A 20,403-nucleotide genomic window follows, 5' to 3' on the forward strand; every position below is an offset into this window, starting at 1 on the left:
CCAGTCCCCAATTAAGACCCTGTTTAGGATTAGCTAGCGAAATTTAGCTATTGTGGTTCCAAACAAATAATCATCAGCTAACGGATTAGCTAATGATATTCCGGCTAATTGAAACAGTATCATCTGCCCAGCTAATCCCGGCTAAAAAGTCAAAACAGGATCCAAACAAATCAGCTGGCCAAAAGAACTATTATTAATTATCTAGCTAATTATTATTAGGATCTAAATTCACTAGAAAATCAGGAGAGAAAAGAAGCAGCCACAAGGACTTTCCACCACCACAATAGAGATCCGATCAAGCTGCGGGTGACGGTGAGAGCTTGTGGGGAGACGGACGAGTTAGGTTGAACGTGTGGCCGCTCACCCAACTGGAAAAGGCGCGCACCAACGCCCCAGCCCACTACACCGGGCCTCATAACTCCACGCCCACCGACGCTTCGGGCCCACACGGCGCTCGAGGCGTGGACCAGGCCCACGCGGCACCGGCTCCTTTGATTTCGTCCTCCTTTCCCTTCTTCCTTGTGGGAGACGCGGGGCGGCGGAGGCGCTGCAGCAGCTGCGACATCTCCGTCCACCGTTCCCCTCCCCCAACCGTACTCCACCAAACCAGCGGGTTGCGTCAGATTCCGGCGACGTGCCTCGTGCGCATCGACGCCCGGTTGCTGATTTAGCTCTGCTCTGTCTGACGGCTGACCGCACACCTTGCGCCCGTCGACCGAGTTCAGCTCCAGCTCCTGCTCCGACCGATCGAGGTACGCGCGTCTGTCGCGGCCGATTTCCTGCAATCCTGTTTAGCCTCGCTTCGATTCCCCCTTCCTATGGAAAAATTAAAGAGCTTCCCGGTTGCAATTTTTCTGTTTCTAGAATGTCAAGCCTCGAGGAGCCGCTTGGTCTCGGAGACCTGCCGAAGTTGAGTATTAACAGACTTGGAAGCTTCTCCCAGCCAAGTGCTTATCGTAGGGCAGCGGCTGATGACCGCAACACTCGCAAGTAAGTTTCATGTTCTGGTCAAAATGGATAATCAGGCTCGTCTGACAACGCATCAGTTACTTATTTAGTAAAATGGGTGGATGATCAATGCCACTTTGTCAATTGAGTCTATTCGCGAAGATTTTGATTCAGTGAAGGGACCATTCCAAAAGTGCATGCTAATTGTCGCTCGCAGGTACAACAGCTCCTGCAATGGTGGCGCGCCCATGGTCTTCCATGCCAATTCTCATGCATGGCACCAGCAATGCCGTCAGGCCGATTCATCATGTGATGCAGTGGAGGTGGAGCTTAGAGATCTCCCTCGGAAGGTAGTTTCAATTCCATAATTAGGACTGAGCTGATAATCTCTTTTGTTCATCATCCTTTCTTTTACTTGGTCACAATAGTCCAATCTACAACTATAAAGTAAATAGGTGTTGCTATGAAAAACAGAGAAGTACGATGGTCAAAGTATTGGCATCACAATGCTTTCCTTTAATCCACTCAACGATCTATCTTCAGTTTTTTGCTTTCGAAATGATCTGTCTTCAGGTTATGTGGGATCTACCAAGCTTTGTGAAGATAGTTGAAGTTGGACCACGAGACGGCCTGCAAAATGAAAAGGGCAATGTACCAACATCTGTAAAGATCCAACTGATACACAAATTAGTGGCTGCAGGTTTATCAGTAGTTGAAGCCACAAGTTTTGTATCCCCAAAATGGGTGCCGCAGGTGATGCACTTAAATCATATCAAGCGATCTGTTGAATTTGGCGATTGCCATTTTCCACGGCATATCATCTTATTTATCTCAGTTTGGAAATTGCAGCTAGCTGATGCAAAGGAAGTCCTCAAAGGAATCCAGCTGATGCCAAATGTGCGGTATCCTGTGTTAACTCCTAACCTCAGAGTAAGTTCTATATCTTTTCTTATAGAATCTACTGCACATCACAGCATTAACAATGCTATACGTAATTGCCAGTACATGATCTGATGTGTAGCAATGAATGAGGGTTCACAGGGATTTGAGGCTGCTGTTGCAGCTGGTGCAAAGGAAATTGCGGTTTTTGCATCTGCCTCTGAATCCTTCTCTAAGTCGAACATTAACTGTACCATTGAGGAAAGCCTTGTTCGGTACCGTGATGTTACTGCTGCTGCCAAGAAACATGGACTCCTTATCCGCGGGTAAGTTAACTAACAGTTAACCTCTTAAGCCTAAAACTACTGTAAGTGAAGAATTGAGTTGCTAGTCAAGCTGCTTGGCCTGCATTATGGTCTGAATCTTGCGCCCTGTGTTTGTGTTAGGTATGTTTCGTGTGTGATTGGTTGCCCTGTTGAAGGTGCAATTGATCCATCAAAGGTGGCATATGTAGCTAAGGAGCTTTATAACATGGGCTGCTCAGAGATTTCACTTGGCGATACGATTGGTGTTGGTACACCAGGTACCGCATGTTCTTGCCAATTCTTATCCTTTGATCTCAGTTTGTTTGATTAGTATGTTGAAACTGATTCAGGCAGCAACTCATCGAGACATCCCTGTTCCTTGTTGTGTCGTCTGTTTCAGGTAGTGTAGTTGCCATGCTTGAAGCTGTCATGTCCTTTGTTCCAGTGGACAAGATTGCCGTTCATTTCCATGATACATACGGCCAGGCCCTTGCCAATATCCTAGTCTCTCTTCAAGTAAGTAAACTTTCAAAAATTGTTTGTTTTGTCACTAAAAGTACTTAACATTCACATGACGTTCACCTTAGCCTAACATTTTCTTTGTTTCCTCAGATGGGGCTCAGCATAGTAGACTCGTCAGTTTCAGGCCTCGGAGGCTGCCCATATGCAAAGGGCGCCACCGGCAATGTTGCTACTGAGGACGTCGTGTACATGCTCCATGGCCTGGGGATAGAGACCAACGTCGACCTCAACAAGCTCATGGAGGCTGGCGATTACATCTCCAAACACCTAGGAAGGCCACTGGGCTCCAAGACTGCTGCCGCTCTGCGCAAGCTAACCACCTGAGTCCCTGAAGATCACTTCAGGCACTCCCAAAAGCATATGTATCAGCTGGTGTCATCACACGTATTTACTTATACAGGTCGTATGAATGTCCGAAGGTTTTGCTTTAGTTTGTATTGGGGTAAAAGTCACAGAAAACATGGATCTACGTAAAGTTGTATTCTATCCTTAGGTGATCCTGCATAGTCAGGCCATCGTGGAGGAAACCGTGTTCGCAGATATGAGTATATGTAACAGCAATCCCTAACAAATTTGGGGCACTCTGCACAGTTCTCCAAATGTAATTTGGTGCTCATTGTGTACCCATGGAAAAGTGTACGGGAATCTGATCTTTGGTAGCTTACCGTTCTTCCATATCTGCTGAACACAAATGAAGAATGTGCCAGGAAAAGTTGCCTACTGCCTGATAACTTCGAATTCCGACATATACACATGTAACACAATGTCACGGATAATGAAATGGGCAAATCAATAGAGGCGTGCAGTTTTTCTTGCCCCAACCTCGTGGCGTAAAAGGGAGGGAGAACTTGCCGTATTCTGTACTATATTGCATATAAGAATGAATTTACAATCTGCACAGAATTCAGTAGGGTCATTTCGCCGGCAGTATTTTTCAGGTATAGATTTACAAGTCTCGCAGAGGTGTGTTTAATCAGTTGTCATGGTTACTCCAGGGAGAGTTCTAACGATGCCCAGGCATTCCTTCAACAATGTTTTTGCTTGCTCACTTTTTTCAGACTCGCACAGCTCAACAAGTTCATCCTCAAACTTGGCTTCTGCTCTGTTTGTCAATGGAAAGTCTCTATACAGTTTGCTCAACTCAAGAAGGCACTCTGAAGCAGCAGTATGGACCTGCAAAGAGGAGAGGAGTCAACCTGTGAGGAATAAGGTTGTCTCTGGAGGCTAACTGCTAATCACAAACTAAACAGAATTTCCAGAAACCACCGGTTTTTAGAAATAGCAATGGGTCTATCTCAACATCTACATACACGGATGTTATGGACTATCCCTGGCAATTCCATACAGGCATTGCACCATTCTTATATGTTAACAAATGGTACGAGTATTTGGGAAAGAAACACACAACAAGTTTTGTTGGCCATTTCTTACCCCCAGCAGTCACTAGGAGCTGCTCCTGGCCATGCCAAGCAGGGAACAGTACCAGCACATTGCTGAAAATGTTACTTACTTAGCCTCCATGATTTGCTATGCGTCAGGTGTGTGTAATTAAAAACCATGAATGGAGATTAAAAGAAAAGATGGGAATGTAATACAGCAGTTGTTTTTAACCTTAAACAAACACAGTGGATCCTACCGTCACCTGAATGAATTATCTGCAACAATAATCTCGCTTTCTAAGAGGCTTCCCACATAAAGTACCTATACATTTTGCTAATTATTGGTTTCAACATGCTTTTTTGACCCATGACAATCCATGAGCAAATTTTACAGAACTTCAGTGCTTTGGAGCTACAAAAACCCACATCAGTTTCACTGAGCGAAAGTGACATTATGACCATTCTTCTCATCATTAATGGCCAGACAGTGTTACATCAACATGACTGCTAAACCATGCATTAAACACCCTCAAATGAACTGTCATAATATTTACTGCTTTCATTTTATAAACATATAGTAGGACTGAACATAATATATTGAATGCCAATGTCAGTTATTCATTAGCAGGAAGATGATATGTTATCTTCTAGTAAAAGTGCTATGAAAATATATCACAACATCAGGTAATTAGGGCGAGATATATAGAAAATCACCTGAGCAATCTTAATTAAGCGTATTGAGTCTACTACTTTTGCTGACACCAAATGAAATAGCTGAAAAATAAATAAATAAATAAATAAAAGGTTTGTCAGGAGTAATGGAAAAAGGACAGTAAATGCTAAAGCTGAATACAAAGCCACACAAACTATATGAGTATAGGATATACCTCCTGAACCAAGGAAGCTGTGTCTTGAGGCCATGTGTCACTATCATCAGAACTCTGAAACTTGCGGCACAACTCTTTGACACATGAGAAGGACGACAATTTAACTGTTCATGAAAGAAATATAAGCATTAAAATGACAATTTTCAAGCATCAAATATAAGTAATTTTTCGATAAACTCAAAGAAAAGTATTCAATGTTGTGTAGAATATATTACAGATCTTGCATTGAAAGTCATACCCTGCCAACTCTCCTCAGGTGAGAGAGAATTCAATATTACTTCTAAAACACTTTCCTTTTGACTGATAATATCATGTGGAAAAGCAACGCTGATGCAAGCCATGGCACAATTGAGCACTTTATCTAGAGAAACGGAGGCACCTTCGCTTTCATCTTGTTCTGTAGAAAATAAGCCATACACAAAAGCTAGAAAAGTGAAAGAAATACTTGGAGAAATAGCTGAGAATTATATATGATTGCATGCGTACTATAACATAAATTTAGAATAGAATTATCTAATCAAGTATTACTCTGTGTCTGCAACTTCCCAATTTATTAAGATAGATAGAACTATATATTTTGTAAAGTTGAGGCTTCACTTTTGATTCCGAAAGACAATTCAATCAGTGATAGTAAAGTTTACGGATTAGAGTAAAAATATTTCATAACGTGCATTTTAATCCTACGTCTCTCTTAGTAAATAAAGTCTTGCTACGTGCTACATGGAGGGTATCAATTTACTATTATGGAGGTACCTTATCAAGCTATTCTTGAAAAGGTCCTTGGGACTCAAAATTGGTGTTGCCTACAAAACATCCATAATTGCGACAGAGCATCAGACAGAAGGGATATTCTTGCATGATTATAGGAATTTTAATTTAAGCATAGCCACTAGCTGAATGCATTAAAGGAGCTCAAAATGACAACTGACCAGCACCAGCAGATGAAGTAGTTGAAGATGAACCCTTTGCCTTACAAGTGACAGATTGGTTGCAAACCTTGTACAGCATAGGAAAAACACTATTGAAAAATCCTGGATCTCTGAATGCTGTGATCACCTGAAAAGTGATGAAATAAAAGAAGCAAAACCTAAGTACATGGTACCAATTCTAAAATTCTCTAAGAATTGCATAAAGGCCATCTAATTGCAAAACCTGTGCTTATAGAATGACACGATAAGAGAATGTCTCTTTTGGGATTCATTAGTGCATGTATATATCTACATCTACTGTCTAAAAATGTTAACAGAATGGATTAAATTCCCATATAGCACGGTTCACCAGAAGAATATATTGTGTATCTTCCTAGGATGCTTTGAGCGAAGGGTATAAAAGGATCTAATAGATGCTTCAGGGTACTTCATAATTGTTCTCTAAAGCTTTTTCCCAGGACTCGCCTGTTGAGAATTATTGAAATACTTTCAACATTATTAAGTTACAACCTTCAAGAAAAAACTAATAAACCTTTAGTATAACATTACATAACAGCTGAAAGACTCAAAGTCATTCTATTAAAGAAAATGTTGTCTGCTAAAAAAAAAAGAAAAGGTAGGTCAACACAAAGTAAGGGTCCAATAGTTAGATGAGAAATGAAGAAAAATACTTTCTGTAAACACAAGAAAGCTGCTTCCCGGTACAGTTTTGTTTTCTTATTGCATGCAGCACAAACAGCATCTAGTATAACACTTGGCAAGCTGGAGTCTTCTGCTGTTATAGCAGCATGACAGCAGGAACACAATGAAGCCAGTGCATCCAGAATAGAGTCTTTTCCCTGTTGAAAAATATAAGGAAACAAAATGAATGTATCAAGAATCAATAAAGATTCAAAAAAATGTATAAGCAGGTCACCCAGTTATCATTCCATGAACAAATGAAGGATAGCGTGAGATACCTCCCAGAATCGACCTGGCAATTCTTTCAAAAGTGATTCGAGAATATTATGGTGGTGAGCCGAAAGGGATTCTCCAAGAACATCACATAGCTTCTTCGTAGCCTTGGCTGACTGCAAGGATAAGGCTGTGCAATAAGCATATTACAAGCTACAGGACTGTTAACTGTTACTAATCTGATACGCATATGGACAGGAAATTATGAAACTTCAAGAACATCACATAGCTCTTTGTAGCCTTGGCTGACTGCAAGGATAAGGCTGTACAATAAGCATATTACAAGCTACAGGACTGTTAACTGATACTAATCTGATATGCATATGGACAGGAAATTATGGAACAGAGACCGTACCTTTCTTTTACCAGCCCATGATGACGATGACATGCAGTTACACAAAAGAGATACAGTTTCTGGTAAATACAGTGTTAGGGTTACTCTTTCACTACTAGGAATATCCTCCCAAAGTTCTTCATATAAGGCACTGGTGTCTTTGTCATCATCAGATCTGAAAATAAGTTCTGTTAATACACACAGAAGGGCTTCCATATTTATACGATAATGAACTAAAAGCATTATAAATATCTGAAATATTAATGTGAAAAGTAAAGAAAAATGTAAGGAATAAATGTGTCATTCACATACCTTGACACAAAAATTACAGGGACAACCACTGCATTATATCCACCAAGAATATCTGCTGCATTGCTCAAGTAGGCTTTAATAAGAATTGCACCAGATAACTGATCATTTTTCCCACCAGAATGCAGAGAGGTAGTATCTTCAATAAGCTTTTGAGCCTGGGAGGGGCTAGCATATTTCAAAACAGTAGCACAAGAGGACGCAAAGGCCCTTTTTGCTGCTGAACTCCTTTCCTCCAGAACAGCAGTATACAGTAACTTCAGTAACAATGTTGAGTATGGTTTGATGACAATCATGACCTTCTGTACCAACAAGGTGATGAAGCTAGCAACACCAACTCTGAAATCAGACAGAAAATGAACGAAACCATATGATTGACCTAGTGAGAAATGCAGCATTTGATGCTATCATGAATAAGATTTATGGTACAAGCAATCCTAACCTTGTATTTAAACCAACAGCTGATCTAACCATTTGGGCCAGGCGAGGAACCAATATATCAAGTGAATTCTTGTCAACAACTTTTATACATATATCAAGGGTTTCCCACATTGGAGAATCTTTAGCCACAGCTATACGCAAGCTTTCAAGCTTATCTGTTTTGATGCCAGCATTTCCTGCATGCATCTTGATCCAAATATAGGAGTGAGTAAATTATTGCATCTGTGAGATATACACATGAACATCATCACCACCAGTCCTTATAAAAGGGAAAGAAAATTAGCATACCTCGACGTAATTCAATCTTTGATCCTCCAGACTTGACAAACATTCAAGCATACAACAAACAAGTTCTGCCAGATGAGGCCGAAGGGCAGGACCAGCACCCTAAAGACATTAGGAAGTCATAAGCTAAGGATATCCCTTTAGCGTATTAAATTGGTGATGGTAGCTACATAAGCATAGGATATTAACATATGAAATGAATAGAGAAAAGGTGCTATGATCTTTTGTTCACCAAGTATGTGAAGTTAAAACACAGATGTTGAGAAAACTACCAGAAAATTTAGTGACACACTAAATCTATTTCACAACATAACTCATTATGTATCTATTTCTGCCTCTTTTTTCCTCTCCTTTGTTTATTGTATTGTGGTTAGCGCTCCAGGACACTTCTGTATATATATAATTAAAATACTGTAGGGATATTCCTACTGCATTTCATTAAAATATATATCTATATATAACTCATTAGGGCAAATATGCAGCTCAACTTGCTTAGTTTTACCATCAATATACCTTAGCAAGCTTCATCACCAAACTAATTGAGGCTTTTTGAATACTTGAAACTTTACTGAGTATGCCTTCAGAAAGCAAGTATGGCAGCACAATGTTCATTGTCTCATTTGCATCAGAAGTAGAAGTTAGTGACACATCACAAAGCCTAATTGTCAATGAGCTCACGGCTCGGCACAAACTGTCACCAGCATTCCGCACAGTTTCCTTTATGTCATCCATTGCACGAAAGGTGGTTGTCCATATTTTTCTCAAATGCTTTGAAACCTTAAGAACAGTAAAGAAAAAGGTGAGTTATAATTTGTTCAGAAAGGAACATTAAAGCCAGATTCATACAAACACTTTAATTAGGTTGTGTCAAACGAAATATTGAACTAACCAAAATTTCCATAACATCACGGATAAATGATAGCTTACCTGACTATATCTTCGACCTTGGATGATGTCTGCAAGTGCAAGACAGGATGCTTCACGGGAGCGCCAAAGCCTTGATCCAGATTGAACCAACAAATCCTCTACTATGACATCATAATGTTCATCTATTGCCTTTTTTGGATCTGAGACAATTAACTTCCAGATGTGTGCCATTGAATCCTAAAAAGTGCAACCGTAACTATCAGCTCAGAGGAAATGTTGTTCGAGAAAAAGCTCAGAGCCTCAGAGGAAATGCCCTATGAACTTATTAAGAAATATGTTATGGCATAATAAGATAATATATTAAAATAGTATTTATGGATATCAATGACAGCCAGAAGACTGTGTGAGAACTTAGTAGATTCTGTAAATAGTTAGTTTTTAAAAGAAAGTTAGTGGTAATTGGTTATATGTAGCTTCTTATATGAGATTACTTGGTTATATGCAGTTTCGCAGAAGTATGTCACTCAACCAAGTCATTTAATTTCAGTTGAACAGATAAAGAAATAAGAAACATAGAAGATAACACGTATGGTGATGGGAGTGCACACTTTGATACCTGGATGTTCTTGTCAGGATCGTATTGGTAACGGACAAGCCTAGGAATTAAGGTATTCAGATAAGGTTGAAGTGCCTCGCCAGCTTGTTTGGCTATCTTGGAAAATCCAAAAGCAGCGCCCCTCTTGGAATTGAGAGCAGCCTGATAATTAGCTAGATCCATGAACTTGTATATGAGGTCAGGTTGCCCCATCTCATTGGCAAGGCTGCACAGCTCCTTGTAGGTGCTAAGTTTCCCTCCAGTAGGATTATTGCCAATTGCGCCTTCTTGAAAGATCTCAGAGTCCTCCATCAACTAAAGCGAGTACAATAAAACATAAATACCTTGGAATCAAAACATAATCACCTAGGGATAAAACATACATCGAGAAAATCATGCACCTTAATAGCTTTTTTCTTTTTTCCGGCGCCAGTCAGTGTGTTCACAAGAGCATGAACAAGCAGCTCTTTCATAGATGCATCACCAAGCTCATACACAATGCTCATGCCTTGGGATGCCAAATCTTGTGTAAGCTCATTTGGATCACCAAGGAGATGTGAAAGAGCTTCCTGTGAAGAAATTGCATCTACATTGGTCAACAAGGTAGAAGAACTCTGGTGCGAAGAAAGCGATCAAATGTAAAAGTATTATCACCCCTAAGCAAGAACTGTGCTAGCTGAAGAGAAGAGATACATTTCAACAGTATATGCATAAGCAGTTCAGCTCACTTCAAACAAAAGATGATTTATTTTTTTGGCACCACACTGCAGGGCAATTTTTAATTCAGGCACAGAGTGACATGTAAAACCTAGTACGAACTTCCAATTAAATCAAAAGCTAGTGCAGGTTTTAAGTGGGCTGGCAGGTAGAGGCCCAATGTACTTACTAAAGTTAGCTTCCATGTCTACGACACTGTAGATTACTATCACTAACATATCATACAGGTCAATCGGCATGATATGGCGATCTACAGATTATGCATTGTGTTAGTTTAGATAAAAGCAAAAAATGTATAAGGAGCTTTGTAATAATCTATGTATCTTAATCTGATTGGCAGACCTGGATTTGCGGAAGTAGTTCTAGGATCTTTGGATGTCGACCGCAGTACATTGTTAGAGAGACCAACCAGACAGTACCAGCACAGCGTTCTTCTTTTCTACTACTAAAAATTAGTGTCTCAAACAACTTTTTGATAATTTCTTCTCGAGCCATTGCGTGTGCTTCTTCACAATCACTTCTTTCATAGGAGTTACTCGAGACTAGAGGCGCATCACTAGTAAGGTAGTTTGTTGCCTGGGAAAGGGAAACAAAGTTTGTCTCCAGTATCACATCTGCTGTCACAGGAACTTCTCCCCATATGAAAGATAGAGCCTCCCCGGCAGCAAAAAGCACATCTTCTACCTGAACAAGCATAATTTTAATATATTTCAAAGAATAGTATTATGTTAGCTGCAAAGTTCGATGTTTCATGACACTACCTTAGAACGCGAAAGACTGAAAATCAAGTCCAATGCATTATTAAGGTGCGGAAAGGACATCTCATTCCAAGATATGTGCCCCAATGATACCAGAATTTTCTGTATAGCCTTAGTATCATTTTCAGAAAGCAGCTTAGTCAGCTTCTCATGCAGAATGGTTAACCGAGCACCTGCAGGCAAACATAATTCAAATAAATAACGTTATAGATCGTGAACAGCATAGCTCATACTCCCTCCGTCCCATGAAAAGGGCAATTCTAGTTTTATCCAGACAAATTAGTGGTGGCGTGAAAAGACTCCTATGCCCTCATTTGTTTGCCATATGCGGTTAGTTTTGGCATGCAAATCAAATCTGACCACTTAATTAGGCAGGTAGTTGAGATCCAATCTCTAGAATTGCACTCTTTGTGGGATTTTTTTCAAACGCGGGATTGCACTTTTCATGGGACGGAGGGAGTATGCAGTAGAGATTAGAATAGCAAGTTTAACCTGTAGAAGAGTTTTGGTTGATGGAAGGCAGCGTACAACGCAGACCAATATGACCAAGAGATGCCATTGCAACGGATGCTAATGCCGAACCTTCAAAGTCGACAACTTTTACAAGAATATCAACTGCATCTTTTACCATTTCTTCAGGTATCTGCGCGTGCACTCATCAGTACAACAAATCAAACTTAAACTGAAAATACAGAAAATTAGGTGTTCATAAAATGATGTGCTCAAACAAAGTGTCCACTCAAACTTGTGAAGTGGCCACAATTAACTCAAAAAACTTAGAAATTGGATATCTATGTCCACAAACTTGTACAAGTGGTTCAGACAGGTCCAATCTAGTTTGGCTCACTGAAAGTTGGGACTAGGTACTTGTGGGGCAATCGTGCAACTATTTCTGCTACAATTGTCCAGCTCCTGCTGCTGCCTGCGACACTGCTGGGCCACCTTTTTTACGTCACAAGCTGGTCAATAAAGTGATGATGACTTGAAAATGTGTTAGGTGTCCTAATAGTTAGCAAAGCTATCCATTGACTTGCAGGACCAAACATAGATGCCTTATTTCAACAAAGTGTGAATGGAGAAAAAACTAAAATAGAGGGAAAACTAACTTACCTAGGAAAGAAAAACAACCGAAACAAAATAAGAAATGTGTTTCTCTGTTTTTTCTCAAACACGCAGGAGAGCTGCGTGTCATTTGAAAAGAGAGAAAAAAACTTGACCAGAGGGAGAGACGTCCATCTGATTTCGTCTTAGAGAAGAGTACCTCGGCTTTGAACCCTGACCAGAGGGAGAGACGTCCATCTGATTTCGTCTTAGAGAAGAGTACCTCAGCTTTGAACCCAGGCTAGCTACAGGGATTTCATTGACCCCTCTGTTCATCGCTCTACAGTTGTGCGCAAGAAGCTTTGGTAACTGCGCGTCATTTGGAAGGCGAAGAAATGTATTTTTTTTTCTTCTGACTTCCTTTTAGTCTCCCAATATAAAGTAAATTAATTTATGGTAAGGAAAGCGTTACTCTCTTCCTTCCCCGTATTATATTCTCCGTTCATATTTTCATTACATGGCAAATAAGATAACAATACATTCTTTTGTATGTTATTCGATTTCTCTCCTACTACCAGTACAGGTTTTCATGGACCATAGTTCTACAGTATCACTATCAAGTCAAGTCACTGTGGAAAAGGATCAGTATATTCAAGATGATGTTTCAAGGCAGAGCAACTTAAGAAACTGTGCTAAATTTCATATAAGGCAACAGCAAAGAAAAAAATCATTGACAACAAGCTACAAAGTTAGGAGGATGAAAGCAATATGAACATACATAAGATTGCTTCAAACAGCCAGCAGTTAGATATCCGATCGCACATAACACTCCATGATAATTTTCAAATCTGGCACAATTCATCAAATAGCCACATGAATTAGAAGTTACATGGCAATACGAAGGACATGTCACCAGTGTTGAAATTTTCATTTTCATACCTTGTTGGGCGGTTTTGATTAAGTGTTGAAGTGAACTCAGACAGAAGAGTTAGAGCGGCAGAGCTTGAAAGAGCTGAAGAAGCAATACCAAGCAGACGCGCGGCAGCTTCACGAGCATCAGAATCAACATGAGCCAATAGACCTCTTAGCCATTGTATGCGGTCTGCATACCGCAATGACACCAACTACAAGTTATGAAATAATAAATTTAAAAGTCTGAGGAAAACATGAAGTTTCTTTTAATAGATGACATCGGACAGAAACCTTTGGTTCACGAGAGGAAAGATCAACCAATGACTTCAAGGCCAATGCATGCAGTTCACTAGACCCTTCATATGACATGGCATTTTCTAAGATGATACACATTTTTGCTACCGGAGAATGAGATGGATCTTCTTTCACAAGATTTGGGCTATCACTAGACTCAAAGCACTTCATCAGAAACTTGATCATTGAAAGAAATGTTTTTGAAGGAAAAAGCAATTTTCCATTTCTCTGGTCATCAGAACATAACAACTGGGGTCTCTGGTGGCAGATATAATTTAGCATCTCTGTAACATCAGGATATTTGAAATCAACAGATCCCACAGATGATTGCCTCACATCATTTAGAAGATTCAGACCAGCTAGAGCCATTTCCCTGGTACAACAGAACCAAATAAGTGAAGGATATATAAATGGTTAAACATAAATAACTTATAAAATGCATGCCCTGAAGTGATGTGCTAATGTGTCAGAATCATAATCGAGAATTTTCTTCAGCATACGTGTATGGTACCAAATGCCAAAGCAAGATCACCAACTGTTCTCAATTCATTTGACAAGGTCAGAACTGAAGGAATTCGCTACTTTTATGCATCTAGAGGACATGAGAAACACTTCTTGAGATCAGCAAAAGGAGTTTTACAACATTGAGTCAGGTGAACAGTTATTGATCTAGCAGGTTTCACAATCTGAATTCAATCTAATGGTTTTACTGACTGACAAGTATGATAACAAGTCTACGATAATCTATAGCATCACCTCATACAATGAAAATAAACTCTTATTGCTGAATTTGCTATTGCAAGATTTTCTAAAACAACAAATGCTAATTGCATGCACAGTTTAGGAAGAGAGATGAATGCCACCATGACCTGCCAGGATATAGAGTTGGGCATGCAATGCAAGCAACGGTCGGACACTAAAAAGTCAGAACAGATACTAAAAGCACCAACCACGTTATCACAATTGATGTTAGGAAACTTAAAAAGGGTGTACCCAGAGTGCTGAAAGCTCATACACCAAATGGGGTCTTGGGAAAGGAATTTATACTTGAAGTTAGGAAACTTGCGAAAAATATATATTTACAAAGTGATGTGGACTACAAATATTAAAATGGGTGACCCTAGTAGTATAATAGTGGAGAAAAGTACATGTCAAAATAAATCTTCTGCAACCAACCTTATGTCCAGTTTCACATCTGAAGCCCCAGTCATGCAAATGTACCGGCTTGGGCAGTGTTGTGTATCATATAATGTTGTTGCCCATCTTATAGCAGAAAACCGAACCTCACTTTGCTCCTTTAAGAAAAATAACAAGAATGTAAGATCAGACAACTACATAAAGTTCAAATTAAGAGCATAGCATCCCTTGGATTTATGCCTTTAGAGGTAAAAAATATTGCAATTTGGGAATGATTAGTCTATATATAATTAAAAAATGTGATGCTGGAGGCCCATGTTCCATAGGAGTTCCAACTATCACAAAAACCACAAGAATAAATAGCCACCCCGTGAAAACTCCCTCATAATATATACAGAGTATGACCAAAGGAGCAATCAGTGATAGGTTCTCAGGCTTCACATGCTAAGAACACATCATTTGAAGAAAAATGTGGAGAAGAATTCAGATCTTTTGGCTACTCCAACGATGAGATCTAAATTGGGGTTTCAAGTCATATTTGAAGGTTTAATATGTGACTTCTTGCAGAGGTGACCACAAGCACATCCTGAAAAGACAGATAAATATGAAACTAGTGGGGTCAACATGCTTGATTGCTTGTAGTATGGTGGTAAGTCCTCCAGTTGTGAGGCTACCAACATAAGCCCCCTCACTGTGTTTTCCCCCAAATGTATGGGTTAAGTCCCAGCCTGTGAATTTGTTCAAAAAAAAAGGAAGACCCAGCCTATGCCAGCAGTGTCCCCGTACAGGTAAGAGCCGGCTTTCGGGTACCATTTCTCCACCCTTCAGGCAATGCACTCATGATGTCTCTCCCCTTGGGTCGAGCTTTTGAACAAAAAACAAGAATCCAAAAACTTACCATGGACTGTTAAAGAGATGGTCAGAAATTTTTTGAGAGCGGTTCTTTGAATTTCTAACATGTTTATGCATCAACTTTAATAGTAGTTGCAGAATAAATATAAATCCAAATGTAAAATTCAGAAAATCAATCTGATTGGTGGAGCTGAGGTGCTTCTATATTTGTATGAACTTGGTTGTTTGGCATATCACTTGCACCCGTTATATTATGTAATAGCTTGACAACTTGTTTTGGTTCATGATTTTTTCTATTATTAAACTAAATACAGCATGTAGTTTCCTAAAGCAAGGACTCAGATTTTGATCTTGCAACCCTCACACTGAAGGTAATATCTGCATTCACAAGCTATCACCAATAGTGACACCATCTATATAATCGTGATAATAAAGGCTTAGCATGATAGTAATTTGAGAAGCTATGATGAAAAGAACAACTTTACCACTTCACAATTTTCCAGAAGAAGCACCTCAAGATTCTTCAGTACTATCATTGAAGCACCCTGATATCAAGGCCAAGAAAAAGAGAATGAAGATAACAGATAGTTCTCCAATTAAAGCTGGGGAGACATAAGATGCATGGAAATCATGGTAGAGTCATGATGCAGTAAACAGAATAAGAAACTATGCAAGAATGTTATAAAGTGAAACCCCAATATCCACTTGGTACTGGCTCTGTTCTGGATGGTGCCAAATCTGTGTTTTAGGTTGTCTATTCCTTATATTGTGCATGCTAGACTGTCCTGCTAGATGAACCAACTGCATTATGACGTATCAAAGCTCACGTATTACTTGCGAGCAATCGTATGAAGGGTTGACAGTACACAGTATGAAATGCCATTGGATTGTTGTATAATTGTGAATCCTAAGTATTGACAAAGCAATCATATTAATTAATCAAGTAAGGTTAAATATGAACTTCACATGCAAAAAATTCCCCTTAATTGACCTGGATGTCAAAGGCAAACAAGTCCATAAGAAACCTTTTGGAGGCAAGGACCAAAGCTTAAACGAGTCATTGCTGCCAATCAAGCACATAGCTTGATTGTAGCAAGTTTTTGACCATGAAGCATTACAATCTGTCCACGTACTGAATTGACAATAAGCTAGCATTTAAAAGCTGTATCAACCATTAAACCAAAAAAATTGGCTGTACAGAATGATCAATTAATTAAATTTCAAAATCGTCCCTGCAAAAATCTTCAGTAGGTCATGAAAGCACACTTTGGAGAAAGCAACATGCCCTTAAGAATTACCTTATATGCTGCAGCAAGGGACGTAGCCGCCTCCTGAATCATCAGATGAAGAGATTGATCCTCCAGTCTCAAAGCAGTAAAGAGTCGTATAGCCATGTTGGTTTTATCGCTGCAGTGAAATAGAGTTGCAAAAAATCATTCATTAGAAAACAACTGAATCGGGAGCCACGAAAGTTTAAGAAAATATCATGCCTGAATAAATTTGGCATTCGAGAAGCCAGCAAACCGATAGCTTGGTATGCAAATATTTTGGTGTGTCTACCTGTAGAATCTGGAGAGAAAATCAACAAACTGTTCAATATTTCTCCTTCAATATCAGAAAATTGGCCATCAAAAAGATCCAACACCCAAGTAATTGATGCGGGGGGTGGGGGAATCAAAGATAAACCACATTTAGATGAATAGAGAAAGCAGATAAGTAGTTCAAAACCTGTCTCTGTAGTGGAAGAACCATCAAGGGAGCACAATATTCCACTAAGGATAACTGGACCGATTAACTTTAGCTGGTCGGTTACTGCCTAAATTATTACATCATTCATATCAGTTTAAAATATGGTAAAATAATTAGCATAGGTGGCAAAACTAAAAGCTTGAACAAAATAAGCCACTAATGCTAAGAGTTAAGATATTCGTTGTTAGAACATGCAAAGTGCACATACATGTTTGAAAACCCACACAGTGAACTCCATTCCTAACTGCTTCAGCCTTGAAGTAGTTCCGCTTCCTACAGGCATAGAAATACAATGAAAGATAAGATGAATTAACGAACAAACATAAATTGTGAAGTTAAGTTATTGCCCTGCTGTAACAGCAAAAAGGATGGTTCTAATAATAAACTAAATATAAGATGGGGAAATATAGTAATTGGTAAAAGGTTCACAGGAATACGAGTTCAACATATCAGATAAATCTGTGCTTAATCGCATTAATAATGCAGACCAATTAGTAACTCATCAAGGCCAATTAAACTGCATTACGAAACAAGATGAGCATGATACTAGGGGAGACAAGCAAACAAAACAGGGTAGAAATGTTAACAAATGCGATGCAGTTTAATGATATATAAATATTAAGTATGGAAAAGCTACAGTTGCCACCAACAGAGTTTATTAAAATGCAAAAAATGGATACCACAAGGGATAAGACCAATTAGACACAAAAAAAAAGTAAATGGTAAAGAGATACAGAAGTGGATACCATAGATGCAGCCAAAGATACATTGAAGTGTGTGTGGAAATGCATTTGCTGCAGCGATTGATCGGCAGAAAACACTCATAAGCCGCATACGCAATGAAGCATGTGCTGGGGAAACTTTCAGCTCTGCAGCTATATTTTCTGCACCCACAGTACCTGCCTCACCAGAGAACACTATCAGAGAGCAAGGCTCAAAACAAAATATTTATACACAAATTGAGAGAGAGAGAGAGAGAGCAAAAGCAAAGGGGTTGAAATTCAAACCACATCGATCAGGATCCTAAAATAGAAAATGCATACCATTGAACAGCGTGAACAGTTTCTTGATGAGGCTGGGATCTTCTAAATTCACAGTTGATGCTTTGCGTTTTAACAACTCCTCTCCTTTCTTAGAAACTGATTCTTGACTACATGGAAACAGTGGTTAGCATCATTGTCGATCCACATAAAAACTCCGATATACTTTAGACAAAATTCTGAAATGGAATACCAATCTGAAGCAGCGGATAAATAAAGAGGGTAGACAATCTCAGGTGCAAAGTTCATAGCTTCAATGACATTCAAGATTCCTAGCTGAAGAGATTCAACAAGGAACTAAACCATGAGAAGGCCAGGTGCATTGTGCAGGCAGTACACTCAACAACTAAAATGTGTATGTGCGCTTGTGTGGTGCAGACATGATTACACATTTTTTGTATTACCTTTCTTGATGCAAGTATGTCGCCTTTTAGTGGTAGTTTTCCAGTAACACGATCTGATTGTGCAACTGAAAGTCCTGATGGACATCCAATACTGTAGAATTTGACAGCATTCAAACGTCCAAGTCTCAAAATTTGTTCTATACATTTTACCTAATTTAGCAAGGAATACATACTAACATACCCCTGAGGCGGTGTTTGATACAATAATGTGTGGAAGCAGAAGTCAGCAAATACTAGACCGTCATAGGATTCAGTTATTGCTCGATATTTTGAAGCAATAGTGTCATCCACCTTATGTATGTTACATTCACCGATAGCCTGGCCGACAATAGAAGCAAATTTATTAGAGAAAAACGTTCCAAGTTCTATAGAATGTACACATACCAGGGCAGAAAGGCAGATAAAATACTTCACAACTTGTTAAAATGTGATCACTCCAGTAGGGACATGACAAACCTTTGTCACAAGTCTCAAGATGATCCCTTGATGTTGAGCTGGAATATTTGATATATTGGTCAAAAAATCAGGCGCAATGTTTCCTTTCTCCTGTTACAAAGCGGTAAAGCGGATAAAGTTAGCTGCAGAAATGGTGAGGCAGCTCTAGAGAAAATTAGAGATTAACAAAGGAAAAGAGAATACCTCTGTTGGTAGGCGTTCAAATGCCATCTCAATATATACGACACAGAAGTTCCGGACAATTGCTAAGGAAGCAGATTCTGTATAAATCTTCCATAAATCCAGCATCGGCAGTGAAATCTCAGGCCTGTGCTTCACCCTTTTGTTAATGTGGCTGAGAATTTCCATAACCTGACCAAATCCAAAAAAGAATTGACATCACACTTATTAACACCAATCCATAAAGCATGCGTAAAACATTAAAAAATAGCTATGCTCCTTTACCAGAGAGCAGCCACATGTAGTACCACTACTGAGTAACAGGGCATAACCTGAACGGGTTTAGCATACTATAAATCAACGTTTAGGCACTCCTCAAATGCAGGATATTAGAAAGATCAGTGTAGAACACCACCATGGGTGTTCTAACTGTGTAAATAGTAGCTGCGGATATGCAACTCTTGCGAACCATAATAGACCCAATTTTGCACTTAAAAAACTAATGGAAGCAATTGACGCAGGTAAAATTAAGTAGCAAACCGTCAGTCCTACCGCAGAAACTGAAATTTCATCACCGCGTGAGCAATATGTGACATCACGAAGGAACAAACTAATCTAACAGAAGAGGGAGAGCGTCACCCATGGCACGCATTGAAATTCAGATCGGGTAAGCGGCTGGAAGAGGAGGACGAGGCGCGGTCTGGTGCGCTTACGAGCTTGCGGACGGCAGGCGCGGGGGAGGCGAGCGAGGTGATGGCGTAGGGGAGGACGCGCGCGAGCACCGGCGCGAGGCGGGCGTCGTCGGCGAGGGCCAGCCGCGTGAGCATCCGGTCCAGCGCATCCAACCTCTCCGCGTCCGTCTGCTCTGCGGCGTCGGGCGCAGCCGCGGCTGACGGCGCCGGCTGGTCCGCCATTTTCCGCCCTGGTGGGTGGGTGTGTTGGAGTCGCCGCAGGGGAGACTGGCTGAGTTGATGCTAGTCGGGTTCGAGTCCAACCGTTCATAGAAACAGAACCCGTGCCGTGCGACGGTGCGAGTCGGACCTGCTGGACTGGCTGGCCTTCGTGCTCTACGACTGCGACGATGACAACTTTAACAGGCTCATTATCAAGTTTTTTTCTTGATGAAAATAAGGTTTATTCATGTTATAATTCTTACTCTCAAGATGAAAACGTAAAGATGATAATTCCAGGCTCATCTCTCCATGTTTCAGTACAAATCTCTAGTCATGCTATGAAGCACGTGCAGCAAT

At 40.0% G+C, this 20,403-nt stretch overlaps 2 protein-coding genes across 6 annotated transcripts; one reads left to right on the top strand and one right to left on the bottom strand.

The window, feature by feature from the left end:
* The first annotated feature begins 484 nt into the window (after window positions 1-484).
* LOC112884498 (hydroxymethylglutaryl-CoA lyase, mitochondrial-like) lies at window positions 485-3,327 on the top strand. Of its 2 annotated transcripts, none has more exons than XM_025949906.1 (9): window positions 485-752; window positions 865-990; window positions 1,175-1,298; window positions 1,522-1,701; window positions 1,798-1,878; window positions 1,990-2,153; window positions 2,274-2,410; window positions 2,533-2,648; window positions 2,745-3,327. In XM_025949906.1, exons 2-9 carry the CDS (start codon window positions 866-868, stop codon window positions 2,976-2,978), a joined length of 1,161 nt encoding a protein of 386 aa, XP_025805691.1. In that variant the 5' UTR covers window positions 485-752; window position 865; the 3' UTR covers window positions 2,979-3,327. The 2 variants fall into 2 exon arrangements, with proteins under 2 accessions (XP_025805691.1, XP_025805690.1); XM_025949905.1 differs by having other exon boundaries at window positions 487-752; window positions 1,166-1,298.
* A 100-nt stretch (window positions 3,328-3,427) lies between these two features.
* On the bottom strand, window positions 3,428-20,108 carry LOC112884494 (proteasome adapter and scaffold protein ECM29-like). 4 transcript variants are annotated; one of them, XM_025949897.1, is made up of 35 exons: window positions 19,867-20,108; window positions 19,178-19,345; window positions 18,995-19,084; window positions 18,720-18,856; window positions 18,539-18,629; window positions 18,328-18,410; window positions 18,138-18,244; window positions 17,841-17,993; window positions 17,303-17,367; window positions 17,074-17,161; window positions 16,836-16,914; window positions 16,644-16,752; window positions 15,831-15,890; window positions 14,533-14,651; window positions 13,354-13,729; window positions 13,090-13,274; window positions 12,929-12,998; window positions 11,602-11,752; window positions 11,113-11,282; window positions 10,694-11,035; window positions 10,036-10,203; window positions 9,656-9,949; window positions 9,100-9,276; window positions 8,686-8,949; window positions 8,176-8,274; window positions 7,889-8,073; window positions 7,450-7,785; window positions 7,159-7,312; window positions 6,809-6,919; window positions 6,521-6,688; window positions 5,850-5,976; window positions 5,159-5,317; window positions 4,921-5,024; window positions 4,748-4,807; window positions 3,428-3,827 (listed from the first exon to the last, which is right to left on the bottom strand). In XM_025949897.1, exons 1-35 carry the CDS (start codon window positions 20,065-20,067, stop codon window positions 3,624-3,626), a joined length of 5,454 nt encoding a protein of 1,817 aa, XP_025805682.1. In that variant the 5' UTR covers window positions 20,068-20,108; the 3' UTR covers window positions 3,428-3,623. The 4 variants fall into 4 exon arrangements, with proteins under 4 accessions (XP_025805682.1, XP_025805686.1, XP_025805683.1 ...); XM_025949898.1 differs by lacking the exons at window positions 3,428-3,827; window positions 4,748-4,807; window positions 4,921-5,024; window positions 5,159-5,317; window positions 5,850-5,976 and having other exon boundaries at window positions 6,519-6,688; window positions 6,809-6,933; XM_025949901.1 differs by lacking the exons at window positions 18,328-18,410; window positions 18,539-18,629; window positions 18,720-18,856; ... (1 more) ...; window positions 19,178-19,345; window positions 19,867-20,108 and having other exon boundaries at window positions 17,074-17,157.
* Window positions 20,109-20,403: the final 295 nt, after the last annotated feature.

The sequence above is a fragment of the Panicum hallii genome, chromosome 3 (assembly GCF_002211085.1).
Source record: "Panicum hallii strain FIL2 chromosome 3, PHallii_v3.1, whole genome shotgun sequence".
NCBI classification, from domain to species: domain Eukaryota; kingdom Viridiplantae; phylum Streptophyta; class Magnoliopsida; order Poales; family Poaceae; genus Panicum; species Panicum hallii.

Bases quoted from the DNA above. Each gene is read 5' to 3' on its own strand.
- LOC112884494 (XM_025949897.1), bottom strand. From the start codon at position 20,067: ATGGCGGACCAGCCGGCGCCGTCAGCCGCGGCTGCGCCCGACGCCGCA. The intron at 17,162-17,302 runs GTATGTGCACTT...GTAATAATTTAG, and splicing joins CTGTGTGGGTTTTCAAACAT to GCAGTAACCGACCAGCTAAA. The intron at 12,999-13,089 runs GTATGAAAATGA...GAATTGTGCCAG, and splicing joins AATCAAAACCGCCCAACAAG to ATTTGAAAATTATCATGGAG.
- LOC112884498 (XM_025949905.1), top strand. From the start codon at position 866: ATGTCAAGCCTCGAGGAGCCGCTTGGTCTCGGAGACCTGCCGAAGTTG. The intron at 1,879-1,989 runs GTAAGTTCTATA...GAGGGTTCACAG, and splicing joins TGTTAACTCCTAACCTCAGA to GGATTTGAGGCTGCTGTTGC. The intron at 2,154-2,273 runs GTAAGTTAACTA...TGTTTGTGTTAG, and splicing joins CATGGACTCCTTATCCGCGG to GTATGTTTCGTGTGTGATTG.